Source organism: Musca autumnalis, unplaced genomic scaffold (assembly GCF_047663935.1).
Source record: "Musca autumnalis isolate F117 unplaced genomic scaffold, ASM4766393v1 scaffold_1, whole genome shotgun sequence".
Classification (NCBI taxonomy): Eukaryota; Metazoa; Arthropoda; class Insecta; order Diptera; family Muscidae; genus Musca; species Musca autumnalis.
The window spans coordinates 138,536,656-138,561,296 of NW_027411644.1; the positions used below are offsets into that span (position 1 = coordinate 138,536,656).

The 24,641-nt window shown below is 38.7% G+C and overlaps 1 protein-coding gene across 18 annotated transcripts in view; it reads left to right on the forward strand.

Moving 5' to 3' along the window:
- Nucleotides 1-22,452: 22,452 nt before the first annotated feature.
- The window catches only part of Bili (FERM domain-containing protein 8 Bili), a 1,367,054-nt gene continuing 1,364,865 nt past the window's right edge, over nt 22,453-24,641 (forward strand). For 6 of the 18 annotated variants that reach the window (XM_073955957.1, XM_073955965.1, XM_073955970.1 and 3 more), the window contains exon 1: nt 22,488-22,999. Coding sequence is in view for 1 of the 18 variants with exons in the window: in XM_073956075.1 (XP_073812176.1) it covers nt 22,868-22,883 (16 nt within the window). In the remaining 17 variants the exon portion in view is untranslated. Of the gene's footprint in view, nt 23,000-23,078; nt 23,096-24,641 lie in introns of those variants that run through there. The other 12 variants (XM_073955977.1, XM_073956103.1, XM_073956064.1 and 9 more) reach the window with 7 other exon arrangements.

Consider the following 24,641-nt stretch of genomic DNA (forward strand, 5'->3'; position numbering starts at 1 on the left):
AATACATTTCTCGCCATTTGCCAATACTCTTTTGGACCTGTTTTTCGTTGATAATATTATTCATATTCATCTGTATGATCAAATTTCTTTTCCAGATTTTTCAAAGCACGACCTAAGATTTCTGGCCTACGACTTCTGCATACACGATGAGGTGGAGCCTGACACACCACTTATCGCGACTACAAAAAAAAACTGAATTATACAGAGCTAAATGATAAGATCTGCGAAGTTGACTGGAGAATGATTTTCAGCCTCACTTTTGTGGACCAGCAACTAGAATTTCTTCAACAAAATATTGGTCGAATTTACAACCACACTATCCCTTTCAAAAATATAAAATACATCTTGTATCAAACCATAGTGTATTTAAGTCAATTTAGACGAATTTCTGATAATTTAAGAATTTGAATTGTAACGTGCCTTTTCATTAAGCATTTAGTTTATTTCAATCAAATTTACAACAACAGTTACAGTATGGAATTCCACTCACTACTTTTCTGTTTGTTTTGCTATTGTTCCTATTGTAAGCTTGGAGTTCTCAATTTCTCTCTTTAATTTTTTTCGACAATTCAGTTTTGCAACAACGACTGTTGGAGCTTACTGTAATTATGAAATTATTATCGGTCTGTTTGTATGTGCGTACAGGTGTGTATTTGCCAATCGCTTAGCATTTCGACTGAACATTGTAGAACCTCCCAGATTAAGGGGACTAGAACAGTCTATGTATCAGCGGGTACGTACTAATACGGTAAAGGAGCTGCTGGGAATTAAGTTGTTTATTAAACCGTCAGTGTAAGTAAAGAAGTAAAGTGCGAAGTAACTGAGCTGAAGTCATGCGTGAATAACCGAAGTGAATAACGCCAATTAAGCAGTGTAAAATCGTAATCGAAAACGAACTCTCGTTTTATTTGATACAAATCATATCAGGTAATAAAACAACAACGCTGGATTAGTTTGAGAGTCGCAATATGGACACCGACACACATGAGTTCGACATTGCGGAAGAAGGCTTAGAGGCGCTACGGATAGGGGTGATGTAAAAGCAATGCTGGCATTGGTAATGCTGCAATTTAATGAGAAATCCACGAAAAAGGGAAGACAAACCCAGGGGAATGGAAGAGAACTCTAGGAAACTGGACGAACTAAGTGCTAAATTAGAAAAAATTCCAAATTCGATGATAATTTAGAAGAAAATTACGGAATAATTAACGAGAAGCTCGTGAATGTTACACAAGTTTCAAAGAAGCGAGTAGTAGACGTAGAAATAAAAATAAAAGACTTGTATAAGAAAATTCAGTCCGTTGATAAGTAATTTCTGGCCCACGTCGAGAAGATTTCGGACATAGAGAAGAAAACATCAGAATTGGAAATCAAATGTCCCATTATTATTGATAACACTATGAACATAAAACCCCTGAGTTCGATGGAACCTCATTATTTAATATCTTCAAGTTACAGTTCGAGGTGGAACAACAAAGACAAGGCTGTACAACTACTTCTTGTGTTGAAGGACGGGGCTGAAGATGTAATACAGAGTATTCCCACCGCATCTAGAAACAGCTACGCTGATGTTATGGCTGCAGAATGGAATTAAGTGGAAGAGTCCATAAGCCAAATGAAACCCTGGAAGATTTTGCTACCGAAGTAAAGCGATTAGCGCAGCTGGCATTTTCGGGAGAGAACAAGCGTACCCTTACCATAAATATTGGTGCATCAAAGTCCATCATTAGAGTAGATATGTCAAAAAGGAGAATAACGCCGTTAATTTGAGTTAGACTGCGCACGGCAACGGGATAACCCGCAGCAGTATATGGAAAGATCATCCTGAAGCTAACTGTTGCTAATAACTCCGCAAGTTATGAGTTTATCGTGGCCAATATAGATGAAGAAGTTATAATTTGCGCAGATTTCATGAATCATCCAGAAATAATAACACAAATGCCGAAGCAATATATGGGTACTAATGGATAGGGATTGTAGAGCGGACAATTTGTGGTTGGTCGAACCAGCAAAAATCAGAAACCGCAACATCTTAATAGCACAAGCCATGGTAAGAAGCAACGATGAGGGCTTAATTAAAGTTCGGGTTCTAAAATGTTCAAACAATGAAGAACAATTTAGCAAATTTTCCAATGTTGGACAATGTACTCCAGCTGGTTGAGCCACTTCCCAACTAACCAAGGCTGGCCACCACGGGGACTCCTTTCCTGGTCAGCGTAGTTCAACTGCACCCGGTGCGCCCTGGAGCACTCACCCAGTCAGACCACCACCAAAGCACAAGCACTTTCGCCCTTGAGGCAACACAGAAGCGGTTGTTTTGCAAACAGCGCCTTCCTACAAGCAAGCAAAAAACGTCGATCACACTTTAGATTTTCAATTAATTGTTTATTCACTTTTCGATTCAGTAATATTTTACAGAGGGTACAATTCAATTATTTTTGGTAGTAATTATTTCGAAAACAATTAATACTTAAGGCTCATATAATATTTAATCTATTCAAACAAACGTCTTGATTCTATCACAAATTCAATTCTTTTCAAATGTTGGCCCTGAAACACGTATACACAGATAGACGTCGAAGTTTCTCTCCATTTCTTGCGTGTTCATCCTCCACCCCTTGTGAATAGTTCCCATGAGTACATGAGTAACTATAAATGCCTTGAAGGATATAAACATAAAAAAAGGGTAATTTATTTAGTGTTGTGTTAAGTTCAAGTGTCCAGCCTTGTTGTGAGCGAGTAGTAGAGGCAATAGACATGGAAACAAAGATATTCGGGACAACTGGGTGAGCCATCGGTATAGGGTTGCTCAGGTGCGGTTGACGAAGATGGGCTTCTGGGCATACGGCAGATCAGCCCGGAAAACTGGCAGCCCCATGAATATGACCTCCGCGGCATCGCTGCCCAAAATAATATTTATCGGTCCAGACCGGAAGAGGCCATGTACAGCCCCTTAATGGCCATGTAAGTTAAGACCCGGTTCCGGACGGACGATATAACTACGCGGTAGAAGGCCCCGAATTCTGGGCGGTAATCGGGCAGCAGGTCGCCGTACTGGATGGTGCTTCGGGTCTTCAGCAGATTAATATAGGCCTGGACCTTCGTCGGGGTATCGATCAGACCTGGAATGTGGATAGGGATCTCCGCCGTCATCTTGAGCCATGTACGATTGTCTTCATCGAGAGCGTGGAGCATTGTATGGTGGCGCAACTGACATTTTCTGCATCCCTCAATTAGTGGGCAATCTGCGACCTGGTGGGACATGACCTGGCAGTTGGCGCAGTATTGTTTGTAGAGCTATTCTAGGCGAGGAAGCAAAACGAGCTTATGAAAGGGACGAGAGATAATGAATCCCCATGTTTACGACCCGGACACGATTATCAGGCCCATGATACAGCTTTATAACGTGATCTCGCCGCCACTCGTTGGAAGCCATGAAATCGCTGTGGAGCACCACCAAGTCATCTAATTGCAAAGATCTGAGCCCTCTTTCACTTCGTCCTCTTGTGTAGCTCCTTGAGGTACTCAGATTTCCAATGCCTGCAGAATTCCTGAATGAGAAAATTTAACTGCCGCCAGCGGTTTTGGAGAGACGCCTTCTCTGTCTGCTCTGCTGGGACAAGCAACGATCCTCCGATGAGGAAATGCCCTGGAGTCAGAGCACCGAGATCTTCGACGATGTGAGACAAAGGGGTAAGGGACCGGAAATTGAGATAACTTTCAATGCTGGCAAGATACATGGCAAACTACTGAAATGTGTGCCGGACCACCCATGTGAACTTCCACTTTCTACCCTCAGGTACAATGCTGCCGCATACGCCGACTCGGATGAGTCACAAAAACCATTCAACTCAATTTTACTATTCGGTGTATATTTTACCCATCGACGAATACTTATCTGTCCTATTCCTTCAGAACTTGAGACAAAAGGTTTACAATTCAGCAGTGAAAGCGGCTATCAAATCCGTAAATCCCTCTCTGTCTCTCGCCATGCTTAATAGATTTGTGACATCTCGAATACCAGTCCATTCCGTGATGTTACAAGCCATGTTAATTCTTTTCTTCCTCTAATGGGGTTTCCTACAATTCTTATGCGAGTTATATTTTGTAAAATTTATATTTTTGATTCCCCATAATATGTCCCAAATACGCAGTTTTTCTTCCCTATTTGGCTGCGATGAGTTCTCTTTCGCAATGCATTTACCTCAATACTTCAGCATTTGAAATATGAGCAGTACAAGGAATTTTTAATACTCGCCGATATACCCATAGTTCAAAGGCTTCTAACTTTTTAATATCGGCAGATTTCACTGTCCACACCTCCATTGCGTACAGTAGGACTGACCAGACATATGCTTTGACAAATCGAGTCTTCGTTTCAAGATTGAATTCTCTTGTATTTCAAAAATGCAACTCTCGCCAATTCTATTCGGCATCTTATTTCCTTTGAGGAGTCCCATTGTTCGGTAATTGTAGCTCCAAGATTTAAAACTCTTAACTCTCTCTACGTTTGAATTGTGTATTTTTAATATCGCGTTATTGTTTTCTTTTTTTTTTTGCTTACAAGTGTATTCACAAGGTTCTGAAGTTGGGATATGTTATGTGCCATTAGAGTTGTCTCATCAGCATATCTAATGTTGTTTAAAACCGAACTGCCTATATAGATGCCATTTCGCAATCTATTGATCGATTCGTGAAATATTTGTTCTGAATAAATATTGAAAAGCAATGGAGACAGTATACACCCCTGCCTGACTCCTTTGGATATAGGTATACTTTCCGTCAATTCTCAGTTTACCTCAATTTGAGCAGTCTGGTGCCAGTATAGACTCTTTATACATTGTATTTCTTTCTGATCTATATTTATTGAGTTAAGAATGTCTATCAGTTTATCATGTAGTACGTTGACGAAGGCCTTCTCATAATCAACGAAACATAGGAATACATCTTTTTGGGCGTTTCTACATTTTTGTATCAAAGTGTTTATGGAAAAAAGGGCTTCTCTTGTACCCATGCCTTCTTTGAAGCCGAACTGAGACGTTCCCATTACCCTTTCGCATTTATGATATATTCTTGAGTGAATAATTCTAAGGAATATTTTTAGAGCATGGCTCATAAGTCTAATTAGTCTGAACTCGTGAAAGTATTTAGCGTGACTTTTTTAGGGATGGTAATAAATGTCGATTTTAACCACTCCTGTGGGTATCGGCCTGTATCATTTATGTTGTTGAATAATTTTGTTAAGAGATCCATGTTTTCATTATTTATTAATTTTAAAATTTCAGAGGGAATCTCATCTGGGCCACATGCTTTTTTATCTTTTAGCGACTTTATTGCAGATTCTGCTTCTCTTCTACTTATTGCTGTTCCTGATAGAGGTTGCTGGGAGTGCTGTTCAAAGAGTGATCTGGTGTCGTCCGTAAAAACATATTTCATGTAGTCTCTCCATAAAGTTTTCTTTTTATCAATGACAGATACTGTAACGGAATTAGGTTTAACTAATCTCCGTGTAGACGTTATTTTTCCCCGATACGATTTGTACCAAATAAAACAGGATTCGTTTCAGATTACGTTTCTACAATGCTTTATATACTTTTTTACACTTATTCGGAACCGACTTTAATTGCTAAGCACGCAGCTTGTCTCTAGTTAGCACGCAACTCTTCTTTAACCGATCGGTTCAGTTCAAGGCTTAAAATACAACTAACTCGCCGTTGCTGATTCCACCTGTATTTATCTCAAAATCCCCTCGTCCAAGAATCCTCTAGAACACATCTGGCAACACCTCGAATCTGTGCAACGAACACACAGACGCACATTCGCACTAAGCGAACAACCATACTCACATACATGGGCGAAGATCAATACAAGTGGACAAGCACACTAATGACGTAATTACAACAACAAACAAATGCAAGAAGTAGCAAACTAATGACAATTACATGATTATGGCAAAACAAACAAAAGCACATTAATGAAAGGTAAAGTAGGAACTAGAATGATGAAGAGAATTCTACATGGTAGTTGTTGTTGCTTAAATAAAGTAACTGCGTAATAAAACATTACGTTACAATTCAAATTTTTAAATTAACGGAAATTAAATTAAATTAACTTAAACCTATCAGTTACATTCGTAACATTGCCTCCGGCTTAAGCCTGTTCGTCCCGAATAGGCGCAGTTACCTCTCTGTGGTATGTGCATTGGTACCACTGCCTCCCGCTTAAGCCTGTTCCTCATGACTTGGCACAGCCTGCGTTCCGTAGCGGTACCACCTTCATCTTCGATCTAGGACTGTCGCTCTTCTGTATGCGATACACGACGTCATTTATTTTCGTGACTACCTTGTAGGGACCTTCCCAGTGCGTTTGGAGTTTGGGGCATAGTCCTTCTTTTCGTTGTGGGTTGAACAATAGTACCAGTTGCCCTTCTTGGAACCCATCAGCATTTGCCGCTCGATCGTAACTCGCCTTCATGCGGTTGCTGACCATTTTTATCCGATGGCGTACTGCATCGTGGGCTTCACTGAAAGAGTTTTGACTGTTTTCATCGTTATCAGTCTCGGTGTTTGGTTTGGCACCGAATATCAAGTATCCAGGTAGCTTTAATTCATTTCCGAATAGAACTTTGGCTGGGGTTCGAGATGTGGAGTCATGAATGGCCGACCTATAGGCCAGTAGGAATTTTGGAATATGTTCATCCCAGTCTCTTTGGCCGCTATCTACTACCTTTCGTATTTGCTCTTCCAGGGTGCGATTAAATCTTTCCACCATGCCATCTGATTGTGGATGCAGGGGCCTTCGTTTTCCTCGTTTTCTTGGTTCCGTAGGTGTCACACATTTCTTTGAAGATCGCTGACTCAAAATTTCTTCCTTGATCCGATTGAACCTCGAATGGGACACCATAGCGACAAATCCAATTCTTGCTGAAAACATCCACTATTGTCTTGGCTTCCTGGTTGGGAAAGGCATAAACCTCGGGCCATTTGCTGAAGTAGTCCATGATCACCAAGACATACCGGTTCCCAGAGACATACCGGTTCTCAGAGTCGCCTCGACTTTTCCGGGTTGGACCTTTAGCTCTTATAAACTTCTCACAATTGGCAATCCAGTCGGCAATGGATTTCTGACAGCCGACCCAGTACAACCTCTGCTTTATCTTTTCAGCAGTCTTTGTTGCACCAAGATGTCCTCCACTTGACCCATCGTGAAACTATGACAGGACATCTTTTATTTTGGAGTCTGGTACGACAATTAAGTTCCGGTGAGTTTTGCCATCGTCGCTCTCCAACTTACTATGTAGGTACCCATCTATTAGAAGCAGGCTGTTCCACTCGGCCCAATAAGATTTCAAAAGGGGGCTTTCGGGCGCTATTTCTTTGTGACTAGGGCGTTCGCCCATTTCAATAGCAGAAATTAGTTTGCCTAGGGTGCGATCTTTCCTTTGTTCCGCCGACCAATCCTCGACGGACTCAACCTGCAGCAGCCGGACATCGACGATACTTGCTTTGCCTTCAGCCTTCGAGCAATGTCTGCATTCAATTTTGCATGGCCGAGGAGAGAGGGCATCAGCATTACCGTGTTTTCCACCTTTTCTGTGTTCGATACTTAGGTCATAACTATGCAGCCTTTCGATCCAACGGGCCAATTGACCTTCCGGGATCTTAACCTGGAGCAGCCCTCGGAGAGCTGAATGATCGGTCCTTAACAGGAAATGCTGTCCATACAGGTATTTGTGATAATGTTTGAGCTCTCCACAACTGCCAGCAGCTCTCTCCTCGTCACACAGTAATTCCTCTCAGGCTTTGACAATGTTCGGCTGTAGTACCCGATGACTTTTTCTTGGCCGTCTATTTCCTGGGAAAGGACACCACCGATACCGTATGCACTGGCGTCAGTGTCCAACACAATCTTACCTCCGCGTACAGGGTACGCCAAAAGAGGGGCTGTGCAGAGCATGTCTTTGAGTTTTTGGAATGCCTCTTCCTGGTCGTTGCTCCATAGAAATTTCTACCCTTTTTGAGTCGGTCGGTGTAAGCTTGCGACAATTCTTGCAAAATTGGGGGCAATCCGACGGTAATAGGTGCAGAGACCCAGAAAACTTCGCAGCTCATGGAGGTTTCGAGGCTGCGGCCAGTCCGCCGTCACATGGTGCCCCATAAACTTCACCTCTCGCTGGAAGAGGCTACACTTCTTCGGGTTAAGTTTTAGACCCGAAGACGATAGCTGCTGGAGTACATTCCTTAAATTCGTGAGGTGTTCGTCGAAGATCTGTCCCATGACTATGATGTCATCCAAGTGTATAAGGCACGCCTTCCACTGCAACCCTTTCAGCACCCGCTCCATCAGCCTTTCAAAGGTGGCCGGGGCGTTGCAGTGCCCGAATGGCATGACATTAAATTTCCAAAGACCGCCGTTAACGCCAAACGCTGTCTTTTCCTTATCTTTTTCGGCAATCTCTACCTGCCAGTAGCCTCTCTGAAGATCGAGGGTAGAGAACCATGACGTCCCGGCTAAGGTATCTAGTGTGTCATCGATTCTTGGGAGCGGGTAGCTATCTTTCTTGGTGACATCATTTAGTTTTCTGTTATCCACACAAAATCTGGTACTTCCATCTTTCTTCTTGACCAGAACTACTGGAGAACACCAGGCACTCGACAACGGTTCGATCACACCACTCTCTCCATTTCGCTTATCAACTTCTAGACTTCGTCCCTTTTTGCCAGTGGAACACTTCTTGGGGCCTGTTTTATTAGTCTTGCGTCTACCGTGTTTATTTCGTGTTTCACCACCGATGTTCTTCCTTGATGCCCTTTTGAAGACGCAAAGGTAGAGGCATGTTCCCATAATAACTGTTGGCCTTGCTCTTCTCGGAAGGTGATAAGCGGTGTGTTATTTTCCAAATTGATTACAGCTTCGGCTGGTGTACACTGCCCAATGTCGGAAAATTGGCAAATTTCTTCTTGCTTGTCTGACAGGTTCACTGCAACGCTTTCAGCACCCGCTTGCTCTTCTCGGAAGTTGATAAATGGTGTGTCCACTCTTTGATGTAACAATCGAGGTGCTTCTTTTCCATGGCTGCTGATTTTTCGGTGTTATTTTCCAAATTGATTACAGCTTCGGCTGGTGTACATTGTCCAATGTCGGAAGATGTTACTATTTTTGTTCTCTGCTGGTTCCACAACCCACAATTTTCCGACTCCACACTCTCCATCCATTGGTACCCATATCAATGTTTCGGCGCAAGGCGGTATAATCTCTGGATGTTCCGAAGTCAGACGTCTAATATGTGTGTTTTCATCGTAACCCATATTTAATGGAATTTCCACATTGGACCATGTCATCACACGTTCTTTCATATCCAGATTAAGACCAAAGGCAATCATAAAATCTGCGCCTATTATAACTTCGTCTACGATATCACCCACTATAAACTCGTAATCGACCGATTTATTGACAATAGTTAGTCTCACGGTTATCTTTCCATGTACTGCCGTAGGCTCCCCTGTTGCTGTACGCAGTCTGACTCCATTTAGTGGCGTTATATTTCCCTTCGCCAGATCTGATCTGATGATGGACTTTGATGCCCCTGTATCCAAGGTCAGAATTCGCTTGTCGCCATTGATGTAACCAGTTGTTGTAAGGTTGTGGTTTATCTGTTGTACTATCGCTATGGAGATTGTGGGGCCGTCGTCGATGGAAGCCAGTTCATGCCCCACTGGACTGGCTCGATTTAGTTTAACGGTGACTCACTTGCAGAACGTTGAGCCACTCTTTTACTTTCTTTTGACGGGTGTGGTGACGATGACCTCGAGCGCTTGCGCTTCGCTCTACATTCACGTGCAAAATGACCCACTTCATCGCAAATGTGACACTTACCCCTGGCCTTAGTTGGTGCTGCTGTATATCTTCCTTTTAATGCCCGCTTCACTGCTGCCTGGATCTCGTTAATAAGAGATTTGGGTTCATCGAACTCGGTATCCAGTTTGCGGACCTTGTAAGTTTGGGATTGGTGATTATTCTTGCCATCTCTTGTGCAAGGGCGTACTACACGGTTTCAGCAAATGACGATTTTGGTGACGCATACGTTGCACGTTTGATCTCGGGGCACGTATACCATTCACAAATGTTTCGATATTCATACGGTCCAACAATGGATGGTTTTCTCCTGGATACGTCATTAGCACCAAACGTTCTACCTCCGTTGTGAAGTCCTGTAAGGTCTCATTTGGCTTCTGTACTCTTCCCCTTAATTCCATTAAGTAGATGTTTTGCTTATGTTCGCCAACGTACTTACGTTCGAGAGCAGCCATTATATCTCCATAACTTTTTCTAGAAGCGGCAGGAATAGTCTGTATTACCTCAGCAGCACCGCCCTGCAATGCCATAAGTAGTGATACAGCCTTGTCGTTGTCGTTCCAAGAGTCTTTAGCAGCCACTGTCTCCAACTGTAATTTGAACACATTGAAAGAGGTTGAGCCGTCGAACACAGGAGGCTTGATTTTTAACGTGTTATGAATAGCTCTCACTGGGCCACCTTTGATTTCCAGTTCCGACGTTTTCTTTTCAAGGTTCACAAATTTCTCATCATGGTCCCGAAATTTCTCGTCAACAGACAAAATCATTCCACGGCGCTCGAACCATTCCAACAAGCGTTTTTGTAGTTCGGCCTTGTTGCCAGTAGAAGACAACTCCAACTTACTTAGCTCCTTCTTCAAATCTTCCTCTCCTAGATCCTTAAACTTCATTGTAGGATGATCGTAATCTCCCTCCTGACACCAATTGTTACAGAATTAGGTTTAACTAATCTCCGATACGATTTGTACCAAACAAAACACGGTTCGTTTCAGATTACGTTTCAACAATGCTTTAATTACTTTATTACACTTATTCGGAACCGGCTTTAATTACTAAGCACGCAGCTTGTCTCTAGTTAGCACGCAACTCTTCTTTAACCGATCTGTTCAGTTCAACCCTTAAAACACAACTAACTCGCCGTTGCTGATTCTACCTGTATTTATCTCAAAATCCCCTCGTTCAAGAATACTCTAGAACACATCTGGCAACGCCTCGAATCTGTGCAACGAACACACAGACGCACATTCGCACTAAGCGAACAACCATACTCACATACATGGGCGAAGATCAATATAAGTGGACAAGCACACTAATGACGTAATTACAACAACAAACAAATGCAAGAAGTATCAAACTAAACGACAATTACAAAAGCACATTAATGAAAGGTAAAGTAAGAACTAGAATGATGAAGAGAATTATACATGGTAGTTGTAGTTGCTAAAATAAAGTAACTGCGTAATAAAACTTTACGTTACAATTCAAATTTTTAAATTAACGGAAATTAAACTAAATTAACTTAAACCTATCAGTTACATTCGTAACAATACAATATATTTGATGACGTCTTTCGGTATGCACCGGCAATTTCTTTTAGTTTTCGATGGAGGTTGAAATCGTCGTGTAGTTTTTGTAGTATTTCAATCTCCAGACATTGGTTTTTAAACATTCAGTTTTTCCAGTGCGTATGGAAGCTTGAATTTCCCTATTCAGCTCCCAATATAATTCATGATTAATATTTTTATATTTCCTTCTCTGGTCCATCAAGTTTAATATATATTGTGTCATCCATTCCTTGTTTTTAGATCGTTTATAATACCCGAGAGTATCTTCTGCTACGGGTTTGATCGATCAGATTTCGGGATGAAGACCGTAAAACATGGCGCAACTGCATTTTTTTAAATTATTCCTACTCCATTCCTATGATTTTGATTAATATTGCCCGAGTGGTAAATTTTCATGTTTTCAGAAGTGAACTCTCCATTTTTGGGCCACCGTGTCTCACTTATTCCGAGGATATCGAAGTTTAGTCTTTCCATTTCCGATATAGTGTTGGCGAGTTTACCAGCCTCATAGAGGCTCCGCACATTCCATGTGCCAATATTTTGTATGCTCAGGATTAATTCAGATCTGGCGATAAATGTTGGTGATATTAGCGTTAGAAACATATTGATACACGCGCCAGCTCAACACCAACGAGACAATATCTTTCTGAAGCGCAGGGCCAACATATAGAGCATCGTTTAGACTTTTAAAACGACCCTCAGCTTAGTCGTCGTACTTTCCGGCTTCAACTCGCCATGATGGAGAAAATAGTAGCAATCCTGGTAATTTACTAAGCCTTTCACATGCTCCAAATGCCCCAGAGGCAAATATTCCATAATTACATCATCATAATTAAACTTCCGTTCGGGATTTCGCGCAAGAGACATTTCGTTGCGCAAAAATTGCCACAGGGACACATGCCGCCTCGATTTGGATGAAATTGAAAAAGACAAATCAGACCGGACCGGTAAATCCACCACATAACATCCATCAGGACCTCGAATAGTGGTGGATCGAAAGATCTCTTAACACCTACCGAGACAACAGGTACTCTGGGAACTTTTCAATCTCGCAGAACTTGGCCAACTCATATTTGACCGCTACCCTAGTGAAACTGAGCAAAATAACTTTCATTAAATTTCGGATCAGCAAAATCCAATTCAGGCAGTCGATCCAACGAAATTTTATCCAACGCCTGAGTCGGAATATTAAAAGTTATCTCTGGGACAACGCAGGCCTCCAAGTCAAGAGCGAACGATGCTTGACTGAGGCAACTTTGGAACACTTGGTAAAATGTTCACCAGCTAATCCAGAAATGTCCGAAGAGACAGAAGTACTCGGTAGCTTCAGCTTTTTTGCATCCGAGAGGAAACAAACGTACCATTCGAATACGGGTCAACTAATGCGCGGAATATGTACGAGATCCCATACTTCAAAATGTTTATCCACGCCGTGGCAAGCATTGCTAGTTTTGAAACCGATGTGTGAAAATTCCGACCATTTGCAGAAGTTATCGGGCCAGAGGCAACATTTGGACTCGACGTCGAGACCTTGGACATATTGGGAGAATCAGTCACATTAGTGCCACTATTTTGAGAGCCTGGGTCAACTCTGAGCCTTACATTCCGACGCTCTATGGCTATGAGCCCAGTGATGCCAGATTTGCCGATTTATCGGCATTTTGCCGATTTTTAGTTCAAAAAAATAGAAATGTTGACATACAATTTCCATTTTGTATGAAAATTGTGGTTGCTAGAACTAATTTGGTACAATAACAAAGACAACTATATCGTCAAGAGTAGTTTGATTAATAATAATAATAATTTTTTTAACATTTTATAAAAACAGTTTGAATTTTCTTGATTACTATAACGTGTACTTCAGTATATACGTCAAGGAAATTGTTCAAAAACGAAATTGTCGAAAAGTGGGTTAGTGGTTTAATTTTAAAAATAAATTTAAGTGCCTAGCTTCAATAAATCAAAGTTTTATAATAAATGGCACACAAGATTCATTTTTCGGAAGGAATACGAATGCTTTATAAACATAAACGAAAAGCAAGAATCACGCGAACTTTCACTTTTAAATTTCAAAAATTTGTTTAAAGATAAAAACGTAGAGTTGCTAGAATTTTGGAAAACAATGTGTGAATTAGTGCAAATTCTGAATCATTATTTCCTATTTTGTCCAAATTTATTAAACATGTTTAAGTCTTGTCACATTCTTCAGCAAATGTGGAAAGAGTTTCTAGCCAAGTAAATTTAAATAAAAACAAGTACCGAGATCGATTAGTTAGGGACTCGATGGAAGGAGTTCTCTTTACTAAAGACTACTTAAAATTAAATAAGTCTAACTGTTATAATGTTGTCATTAAAAATGATTTGTTACAAAACTTTAATTCAAATATTTATTACAGAAATTTAATTTAATTGTAAACCAACATTTCAAAATTCCAATACAACTAGTAAGAAAGTGTCAGTCGGCTTTGCTGACAGAGGTAAACCCTCAGCCTATGTGAATTTTAACTTTCTCTACGGACAGATCGAATGTTTTTAAGATCTTTTCAGAATTATGTGGCCATTTTTAGACATTTGAACTTGCCGATGTGTGGAGGTGGGACTTAATGGAATGGACCGACATAGTCCATTAGGGAAGTGGATTTTATTTTGAGAGTTATATCTTTTCGATAGATATCGCGCCCACTAGTCATTTCAGTGGGTCATCGTATAACTTTTGGAATCGGTTGACCAGTTCGAGAATTATGGTGCCATAAGGGTTTTCACACCTCTCGGGCTATTTCGTCCAAACATACTTGGGGTCTAAAACCATTATTTCGATGAGGTACATTTTGCCCGTATGAAAGTTTATATACCCTCGTAAGCATGAATGCTGAGGGTATAAAAACAATCACCTTATTAATAACCTCTTAAGACAATATTTGTATACGTTTTGTTTAGCTTGACGGAATTGAAAATATATTGATTTCAAATATACATACACGTACTTATAAATATATACTACATATGCATATGGTAAAACCATTTATATTCATACATATTTTGAATTATTGCCTTGGTTTATGAATTTTTAATTGTTTTGTTCCACTTAAAATGTTATTTTTTAACTTATGCTTATTAAATATAGCAATAATTTGAACTGAAATAAACGTTATTTAATTTGCCGATTTTGGCACCCGAAAAGTGCCGATTTTGGACCAAACTTATCTGGCATCCCTGTATGAGCCAAACAATTAATGCATTTGTTTTCTCTCTTCACCACGTTTAATCTCCGAACTCCATGCTCAGGAATTTTGGGCAAGATTTCAACGCTTGTAGTGCGATTCTCTAACAAATTTTTTGAGTTACCGACAAAAATCGGTGAAACTAAAATGCTTATAATTTCAGTAATTAACGATATTTTCCGGTAAGTTAGCAAAGAATAAAAAGTAGTCGTAAAGTTCTACAGATAGCAAGAGTGTTGTCAACTTTTATTTGAACTTTTCATTCATAATTTTGCGTTTTAATGAGAATCGCACTACTGAGCCCCTTTACATAAATTGCATTTATCGTCGCTCACCTTAAATTGCTTCGACCTGTCAAAGTGACTTAATTTTGGCAGAGCCCCATGATTTGTCTGAGCGCCATTTGCCGAAGTTATGTCCGCGACCCTCTCTGAGGCCTGTAACCTATTTGTCAGGAATTTGTTTAAATTATCCCAGCGAGGCAACACAGTTTTATTTGCTAAGAACTACTCCCATAGAGACAACGTACGTTTGAGCATCCTCGAGGTGCATTGGTAGACGTAAATTTTATATAGTTCCACGTAAATTTTATATAGTTCCAGAACGGAAAAAAATTTGTCACGTCTCGCTGCAGCTTTTTGAGACAACTAGCTGTTTCTTGCGCGAGGATCGTCAACTGTGAATTTATTAAAAGAGCTTCTCTACCGGACTAAGCTTTTTATAGTTTCCATATATGGCCGTAAACAAACCCCGGAAACTTGGCCACGACGATAGTCTCCGTAAAAAACTTCAGTATTCGCACGCGGGAACTGCAATTGACGACGAGGATTTCGGATGGGACAACCTTAACCTTCTCCTTCCTTTCTCCCAGGATACTAGTGCACTTGATGTTGCTCTGATAGGCAAGCTTCTTCTTTACCTTGAGGACCTCTTTATTTTTCTTAAGGCATTCGGAATCACCCGCACATTTTCGTAAGCGTCCATCCATTCGGAGCAAAATCTCTGCAGCTCCGCTTCCTCAGCCTTGACTACTAGCTCATTATAAATCGAGGCATTCGATTCTATCATGTACTCCTCAAATGATGTGATTTCATCACATTGACGCAAAAAGTCCTCCATAGGCATTTTCAATTAAAATATCAGAACGTACCAGAGACAAATTATAACAACTCTAATTCCCGTGAATTAGTGTAGGCAGCCAACAATTCAATTCCCTCACGAGACAGCAATAGGAAAGCGATGGTATAAAATTCCCGTAAAGCAAAAATCCGACAAAAATTATTTTCCGACCACTGTGCGACAACAGCTCCACAAACGAGTATGCAATTTTGTCCCAATATACTCCACAATAATGGCAAAACAAGAGTCAATTTCAATCATACAATGAGTCAACGAGAACAAATCGCCAAAATCTGTCCAATGAGCCAATCAGCTTATCCAATTATGTCCCATAGACCTCAACTAATTACATCAATATGTTTCGTAAAATCTGACTTATACAAATGAGCCAGCTTCATTCCAATTTAAGTGCCAAATACTTCCAAGGAGTCCCTCAATCTTACTTCAACAAAAAACTGACAAGGTCTCCAAATATGTACTTTATCATCACCCAATTGCGAATCAATCTCCAAAATTAACTTCTATTATTATATTAAACGAGCCAGAGCATTACAATCGATCCACATATATTCTGTAAAACCTGGTTTTCTTTCAAAGATCCAATTGGAATTGAGACAAACAATTCCCCAAGTTAAAGCAGTCATCGCCGTTTTCCTCTATGGCCCTCTGTTTCAAGTTCCAAAATATCAAATATTTTCTACGAACAAACTTAGATTTACAGTGCAAAGCAATTTCCATTAACTATACCTTCCTTTCACAACATATGGTCGTCTACAGTGTTTCCAAAAACCCCCAACGTCTAATTTAACGCTGGGACCCACAGCGAGCCAACATTATGTATTCCAATTCGAAACAGAGCCGAATAGTATATGCTTGCATCAACCACTTTTCTCAACAGTGGTGATACCCAACAAAACAAATCCAACAATGTACCAATTTGCCTTCAACACTAGTTCTTTTACTCTAACGAGAATTTTTGCCAAACGCACCAAAGAGGCAAATAGTACAACAACAACAAGGAAAATAGTCACAGTATATAAGCGCAGTGTTGTTGCTCCTCTATTTTGTAATGACCAACTTACAAAATATCCCTCATAACAGCCTAGCAAATTTCTACAAATAACCCACAGTTTTTGACATAAAAATTTGTGTTCTCACTTTGTATCAAGTTATGCCATGTCCTCCCTGTTTGTTCTTTTTTTGACAACGGCTTCGCAATGGCCAATGTTTGGGCCACTTACCCAACTAACCAAGGCTGGCGGCCACGGAAACTGCTTCCCTGGCCAGCCTAGTTCACCTGCATCAGGTGCGTCCTGGAGCACTCACCCAATCAGACCACCACCAAAGCACAAGCACGTTCGCCCTTGAGGCAACACAGAATCGGCAACAAGTTGTTGTTGTTTGGCAAATAGCACCTACACCACAAGCAAGCAAAAAACGTCGACCGCTTTTTAGATTTTGAATTAATTTGTTATTCACTAGTGTCATGCATATGTGATGAACCACTATCGAACAGCTGATTGCAATTATCGATCGAATTGGTATATTTATCGATTTTGCGTTCTAAGCCACTGCCAATCTATCATATCAAACATCCGAAATGGAAGGCATTACAATACATGAAAAAACCCCTCTTCGATTGTAAATATGTATGTATTGAGACACTAGGTTGACTTGACTTCAAAAATACTTCATACCTGCAAATTTGTAATAATGGTTGTATATATAGAAGTTATCAAACTCAGCATTTGTCTTCTAGCCATTCGCATCCGATATGCCTGATGAGCTAAATTAAACCACCAGCGAAACGATCGTAGCATATTGGTTGGGTGTGTGGGACTTCGCTAGAATTCACTTTTTCAATACAAACTCCAATTAATTTAAAACATTCATAAATAATGACCTTCGCCCTAATAAGACAACAATCAATAAAATGTACAGCAGATCCCGTCTACCCCAGCTGAAGTTTGAACCTGGGTCCTCTCCAACAAACGGACAATGTTGTCGTGGTCTTAGCGTTCTAAACCACTGCCAATCTATCCGAAATGGATGGCATTACAATTCATGAAGAAAACCCCTCTTCGATTGTAAACTTGTATGTATTGAGAAATGACAAGACACTTGATTGACTTGATAAGAAAAAGGCTTCAAAAATACTTCATATCAGCAAATTTGTAATAATGGTTGTTTAAATATAAGTTATCAAAATCAAGCTTTGTCTTCTAGCCATTCACATCCGATATGCCTGATAAGCTGAATTAAACCACCAACGAAACAATCGTAGCATATTGGTTGGGTGTGTGGGACTTCGCTAGAATTCACTTTTTCAATACAAACTCCTTAGGTCATGTTAGCTCGATTAAAATTCATTTAATTAAAGACATTTTTTTTTTCTGTGATGTGCCCAAATTACGGTCATCTACTTCGAAACTGTTCTCGATTTATAAAACTTTCGTTCGAGGACAAGTTTTCTATTGTTAAAAACATCGCCTTTGCATTAACTGTCTTTCGAATGGGCACCAAGTTAAAAAATATACTGAAAACAACGGGATAGAGGCATTTTAAAAACAAAAACATTTTCATACCAGTTGTCAAAATGCATTATTGTGAATAAAACCACATACAAAATGTAAACAATCAATTCACAATAATACATTATTGTGACCAAATTTGACGTTTGGTATGATTTGATGTAACACCTTCTTATTCCACCATGGTCTGTACTTTCAAAAAATCCTCAGTTCGAATTGTTTGCACAAGATCACCTTAAAAATCTTGCACAGTGTTACAGATGGAGATTCGAGCAAAAAAGTTGCTTCTCACAACAAGTCTGCATAATGAACCAAATTTTTGTTCGAAGCGAAATTTTTCTCAATATTTTCTTTTGGAAAAATGTTCCCTGGAATGTAATACACAACTCTTCAGAACATGTCATTATTGTAAAATGCCTCTATCCCGTGGTTTTCAGTATATTTTTCTACGACGATTTAATAAAGATGTCAATAAAGTAGTGAAATCCGAAATGCGGGAATAAACTGTTGGTGTGAGCTGTGTTTGAAATACGTGTTGTAAAAGATATGATGCAAAATACCGCTGAAACAACATGAAGTAAGCATTTTAGAGTTTCGAATGTTCTAAGGAATTGTTGAGAACTTTATTTGGACGATTTTTGCAATAGGGTACTTGGTTCAACTCCCAATAGTATAGCCGATACTGACCAGAATTTCAGCAATTATGTAAAATTTTCTATATTTTATAGATTTTGATGCCATAGATGGAGTTTTTCTTATGTGGTTTTTTCAAAAGATAAGTTCTACTAGTTTAGGGCTACAATATTGCCAAAGACAACAAGGCCAAATTCCTAATCGTTTCTGAGATAAATGTCCTATATACGCAAAAAACTGTAGTTTTAGCCCGGTTTAGATTAGGCCATAACATCCGAATTGAACCTGAAAGGACAAAACCCTACTAGGGTTTTTGTAGTCTAAATATGTACTTTCAAAATGCATACTAGAAGTTGTTTGCATGTTCAGTGTTGCATAGTGTAATCACTGTAAATAAAAACCAACATTTTTGTACATAATTGCTATTATTTATTGCTTATATACACTTACCTTTGCGAATCATCCATATTAATTATACAGTGAGCGTCAAAATAAAGTTTACACCTCTTAACATTTTTTTGATTGCATTATTACACCGACATAGAGCTATTATACGTATAGCATCTAAATGTAACTTTTTTAAGTATTTAGTGGTGAATTAAAATCCAGAAAATATTAGGCCCTTCCAACGTTTCATTAGGAAATAAATGAAGATTCCAAAATAACCCAAAATTTGACACGTCAAAATAAAGTTTACACTTTTGTCAATCGCAAGATATTTTCATTTCTTTAACAAAATGAGGGGATATTTTTGCCTTTGAACTTATTTTCTTCACTTGGAGCCTCCAAACAATAAATCAACGAGTGTTTTAGTGTAATCCGGTGATATTTCCCCTATTGGACCCATGGTACTGCTTTCGTATAATATTGACATAAAATAGGCCTCTATTTAAGTTTTTGTCAATTTTTTTCGGCAATTCCTCTATGGATTTGTAGTCTAGAGACTTCAATGGGTGATCCGATATACATAGGAGTCAAATATAGGAACATGTTATTCATAATTATAGCCGAATGCGTTAGATCCCTGCCCATATGTTACGTAAACCTTTGGTATTAGCCCCATTCCTCCAGACTAGGGTCTTTAATATCGTGTCAATGAAGGTGGAAGATATTGTTCTCATATCCCGGAACCTATAAAAGCCATTTATCCGCACTCCGTTACTGCCATGGACCCCCTGAACATATAGGAGACTTCACAATATTTGATTGTGTATACACCATTAGGCCTGTTCGATAACTTCACAAGTAAAAAGTATTTGCAAGTTCTTGCAACTACTTGACAGTACTTCTCATTTATCTTTTACTGAACAAGTTTGTTATCGAACAGCATTTTGTAAAAGTTTGTGCAAAATGCGATTGACAAAAGTGTAAACTTTATTTTTACGCGTCAAATTTTGAGTTATTTTGGTAATCTTCATTTATTTCCTAATGAAACGTTGGAAAGGCCTAATATTTTCTGGATTTTAATTCACCACTATATACTTAAAAAAGTTACATTTATATGCTATACGTGTAATATCTCTATGTCGGTGTAATAATGCAATCAAAAAATGTTGAGAGGTGTAAACTTTATTTTGACGCTCACCGTATATTTCTTTGTTTAATTACAAACCCAGCAAAATGTTCGATGCCAAAGATGACATTCAATCATGGGTGCAAGTGATCTAGCATGTCATCTTTTTAGCATCTTCATCGATGAATTTTATATGAGCGTGGACCCCAAAAGATGACGTTCTTTTCTGGATCCTAAGCATGTCATTTTAACCAATGCTTTGACACGTCATTTTCACCCATGCTTTGACATGTCATTTTAACCAATGCTTTGGCATGTCATTTTCACCAACCCCTTGGCATGAAATTTTCATGTCTTGTTTGGAAAATGGAAATGCTGTATTGAAATATGGTTTTCATGAAAAACAAAACTCTTTATTAATTCAAACGAATTCATGAAATAGCTACAATTAATTTATCAGTTTAGTTTTTCAAAAGTTTACATCCAAAATTGCAATGTAATCACCACCGCTGCAACGCAAAAGATTACTTCCTCCGTTCTCCGCAACTGATATTCTTTCATCTTACAAAAGGTTTTTTTCAATTATCTTCCCATCACCAGTTCAGATTTCAACATGGACTCCAAATGCACTCCTTTAAGTATTTTTATTTCGTAAATTACTTTTATTTTATAATTTTGTTATTTTATAACAACATTTTAGCTCTGTTCCTTTACGTGCAAGAATCTTCAAGTTTTACCACTTTCTACTCGAAAAGCGTTCCTTTACTTCAGACACCATACAATTCATATGGGAGCAGTTTACAACTTTTGCTACTTTTGCTGGTTTTACCACTTTCAAAAGTAAAGGAACAGACCATTTGGTAATTTATACTCTTTTGTTTAGTGACGAAAATATGTAGGGATCTACAACCCGGCTTGCTTTAGGGATCTCTAAGAACAAAATGTAACGAACGGGGAGGAGAGACTTTTTATGGAAAATACCATTAATGCTTAATTAATTTATTTTTAATTGTTTCTTTCCAAAAGTAGTTTCTTCTTTATTTTCAGATTCTTGTTCCTTTTCGTTTCGGACTTTTTTTCAAATTCCAAGAAGCGAGATTTGATTGATTTCATTCTATGTCAGATTTAGAACAGATAAGGGAACTTTTAAAATAGCAATGTGTGCAGTCCGATTCTATTTTTAGCTCGATGGTTGGGACTTCATATAATACCAATTGTTTAGAAGTTTTAGTTGTTTGATATGCAGGAAATGTAAGACAACATCACGACGACAGTTCTAACAACTTTGGTCTGTTCCAGAAACTGCAAGAATCTACTTATTTTTACTACGATAACAATTTTTCCTTTATGTTATCGGAAAAAATAGTAAAAATTAGTAGATTTTTGCAGTACTGGAACATACCAAAATGAAAATAAACAGGTGTGTAAATAAAAACACAAACATCATCTCTATTGGATCGATGGAATGGGTACAAATGCTGATGAAAAGATCGGATCTTTCACGACTTCCTTTGCATTGGTTCAAATCATAATGAAAAGATCGGATCTTTCACGACTTCCTTTGAACCAATGCAAAAGATGACATGAAATCACGTCATCGCAAAGAACCCCTTCCGTCAAATTTTGCTGGGAAATTATCAAAATCACATGCAAATGCATCAGAAAACAAAGTGATACTTGTTTGCTTTTTTCCTGCTTTAGAAATACCTGTTTTTGACAATAAGAAACACGTAGCTTCGTAGTTGATAACGATCAGAAACAGAAAATATTGTATATTATTTGTCATTTGTAAAACAATTGACAATACGGAAGTCAGCCAATGTTACCTTAATATTACCATTATAAAGGTATTCATAATGATTTTTGGTCCACATTTCCTGGGGCCATTTTTCGCGTGTAAAGTTCAAAAGAGTATCTTGTTAAAAACTTACTTCAGTTATTTTTGCAGCAGCAAATCAATTACCACTATTAATGTTACTTTGATATTACCATTATAAATGTATTCGTATATGCGCAGTCGCTACAATAATCCATTCACACCACGATGCAATTAAAAAGTGACAGTGTAATCCCAGCTGATGTCTTCTCTTGCGCTCAAAATATACATTTGTTTAAAAAATTAATACAACATATTTGAGTTGCACCAAAAATTTGGACGTTCAACTTTTTACTTTGGATTTTTGGAATAATATTCCGTGGTTTTATTCTTTTTGGTGATTTCGTCGTTGCAAAAACTTTTGACATCAAGAGAAGACAAAGTATGAATACGTCTTCTGGGTAGCCGTACTAAATGAACCTTGATTTACCCCTTTCTACAAAATATTTACGCCGTATAAAATAATAACAAATGTTAAGAAACTTGTATGTCTTAATAAACAAAATATTCCAACCGACAAATTATTCCTAAAAATTACGGATTGGAAAAATATAATGTTTGTATATAACTGTGCGTAGTTCAGATAAAATCTCAATATGTCCAAAAGCGTCATATTTAGACATCCATTGTGTAACATCTACAAACTGCTAACCTGCCCAAAGAATGTTTCAAATGAGATGTCAGTGGTAAATGTATTTCCAAATTTAACTATGGTTTTAAGTGATTTAGTGTTTCCTAAACTCGAAAAACTTGTTTTATTTTTAGTTTATACCAAATTTCAAGTAAATATTACATTTTTACCAAGTGTGAATTATAATGCTTAGATAATAGTATGATTTGTAAAATGCATGGTGTAATCAGCCTGCTGTTGTTATACGATTATTCTGACTATATCACCATATCTAGTAATGTGGCTGTTTCGATGGGTTGTAACCATAAAACTATTGTTGATTAGGATGATTCTCACGGTAACACCCGAGAAAGTACTGCAACGAGAGCACACTGTTGTACTGGAAGAATCTTTGTCTCCTCCTCCAATGAAGACATGAGGAGGCATCCTCTTGCAGTTCTCAGGTTTTCCACCACCTTGCACTTATATTCGTGGACCACACTATTGCCGCATAGCTTACCACATCCCGACCTGTCGCTTTATATGTGGTCTACAAGGTTTCTTTTTCCGCACCCCAAGTGCTGTCAGCTATGGACTTTACGTCCTTGGGCGAACATCAGCTATGGACTTTACGTCCTTGGGCGAACATCTCAGCTTTTCGCAGATAACTGTGGCATGCCAGGACGACGTGAATGTGACTCAAAGAATCTTGGGGCTGATGATGGTCGAAATTGTGCTACCATCGACCATGACATTCTACTCAGTGCTCACTTCTGTGGTTATATGTATTTGCATACTCCATGTGGTTATATTTGCGTACTCATCGCGTGACAAAGGTGGCAGGATGAGTCGAACAGGAGTTCTGCTGTTTAGAAGTGTCACCAGGGTACTTATCTGATGCCAAGATCGAGCAATCAATCAGAGGTCCACCTTAGGAACTATATGTTTCATTCTACGTAGGTAGATTTCAAACATTTTGTAAAATATGTTTTAATGTAAAATAATGAAGTGGGGGAAAAATTTTATGATTAATAAAGTGGAGAAGCCATTAGAGAAAATTAACAATTAGCGCTATTTTCTAATTTTCTCTAATGGCTTCTTTAATTTATTAATTAAAAATTTAGTACTATTTAGTACCCATAACTAAAAATTTCCAAAATTTTATCAATCCTACAATTCAACAGGTATTTTAATTCCAAACTTGCGTATGGCAGCTACATCAGATCACCGAAATCCAAATTGTACCAAATTAAGTACCATTTAGTACTTTTCGTACCCATAAGTACAAATTTTCAAAACTACCTCAGTGCTATGTTCCGAATTCCGAATTTCAGGATTCCAGATATATCCGATAACTCACATCCAAATTTGGTACCATTTAGTACTTTTCGTATCTAAAGTACGAATTTGCAAACCTCCCTCTTTCAACACTCCAACAGCAATTTTAATTCCGAATTTCACGATTCCAAATGTATCCCATCATTGAAATCTAAATTGTACCAAATTTAGTACTTTTCCTACCCATAACTACAAATTTCCAAAACTTTATCAATCCTACACTCCAATAGTACTCCTTATACCAAATCTCGGAATTTCAGCTATATCCGTTCACCCAAATCCAAATTGTACCAAATTTGGTACCATTTAGTACTTTCGTACCCATGAGTACGAATTTCTACAACTACCTCAATCCTACACGCCAACAGCAATCTTAATTC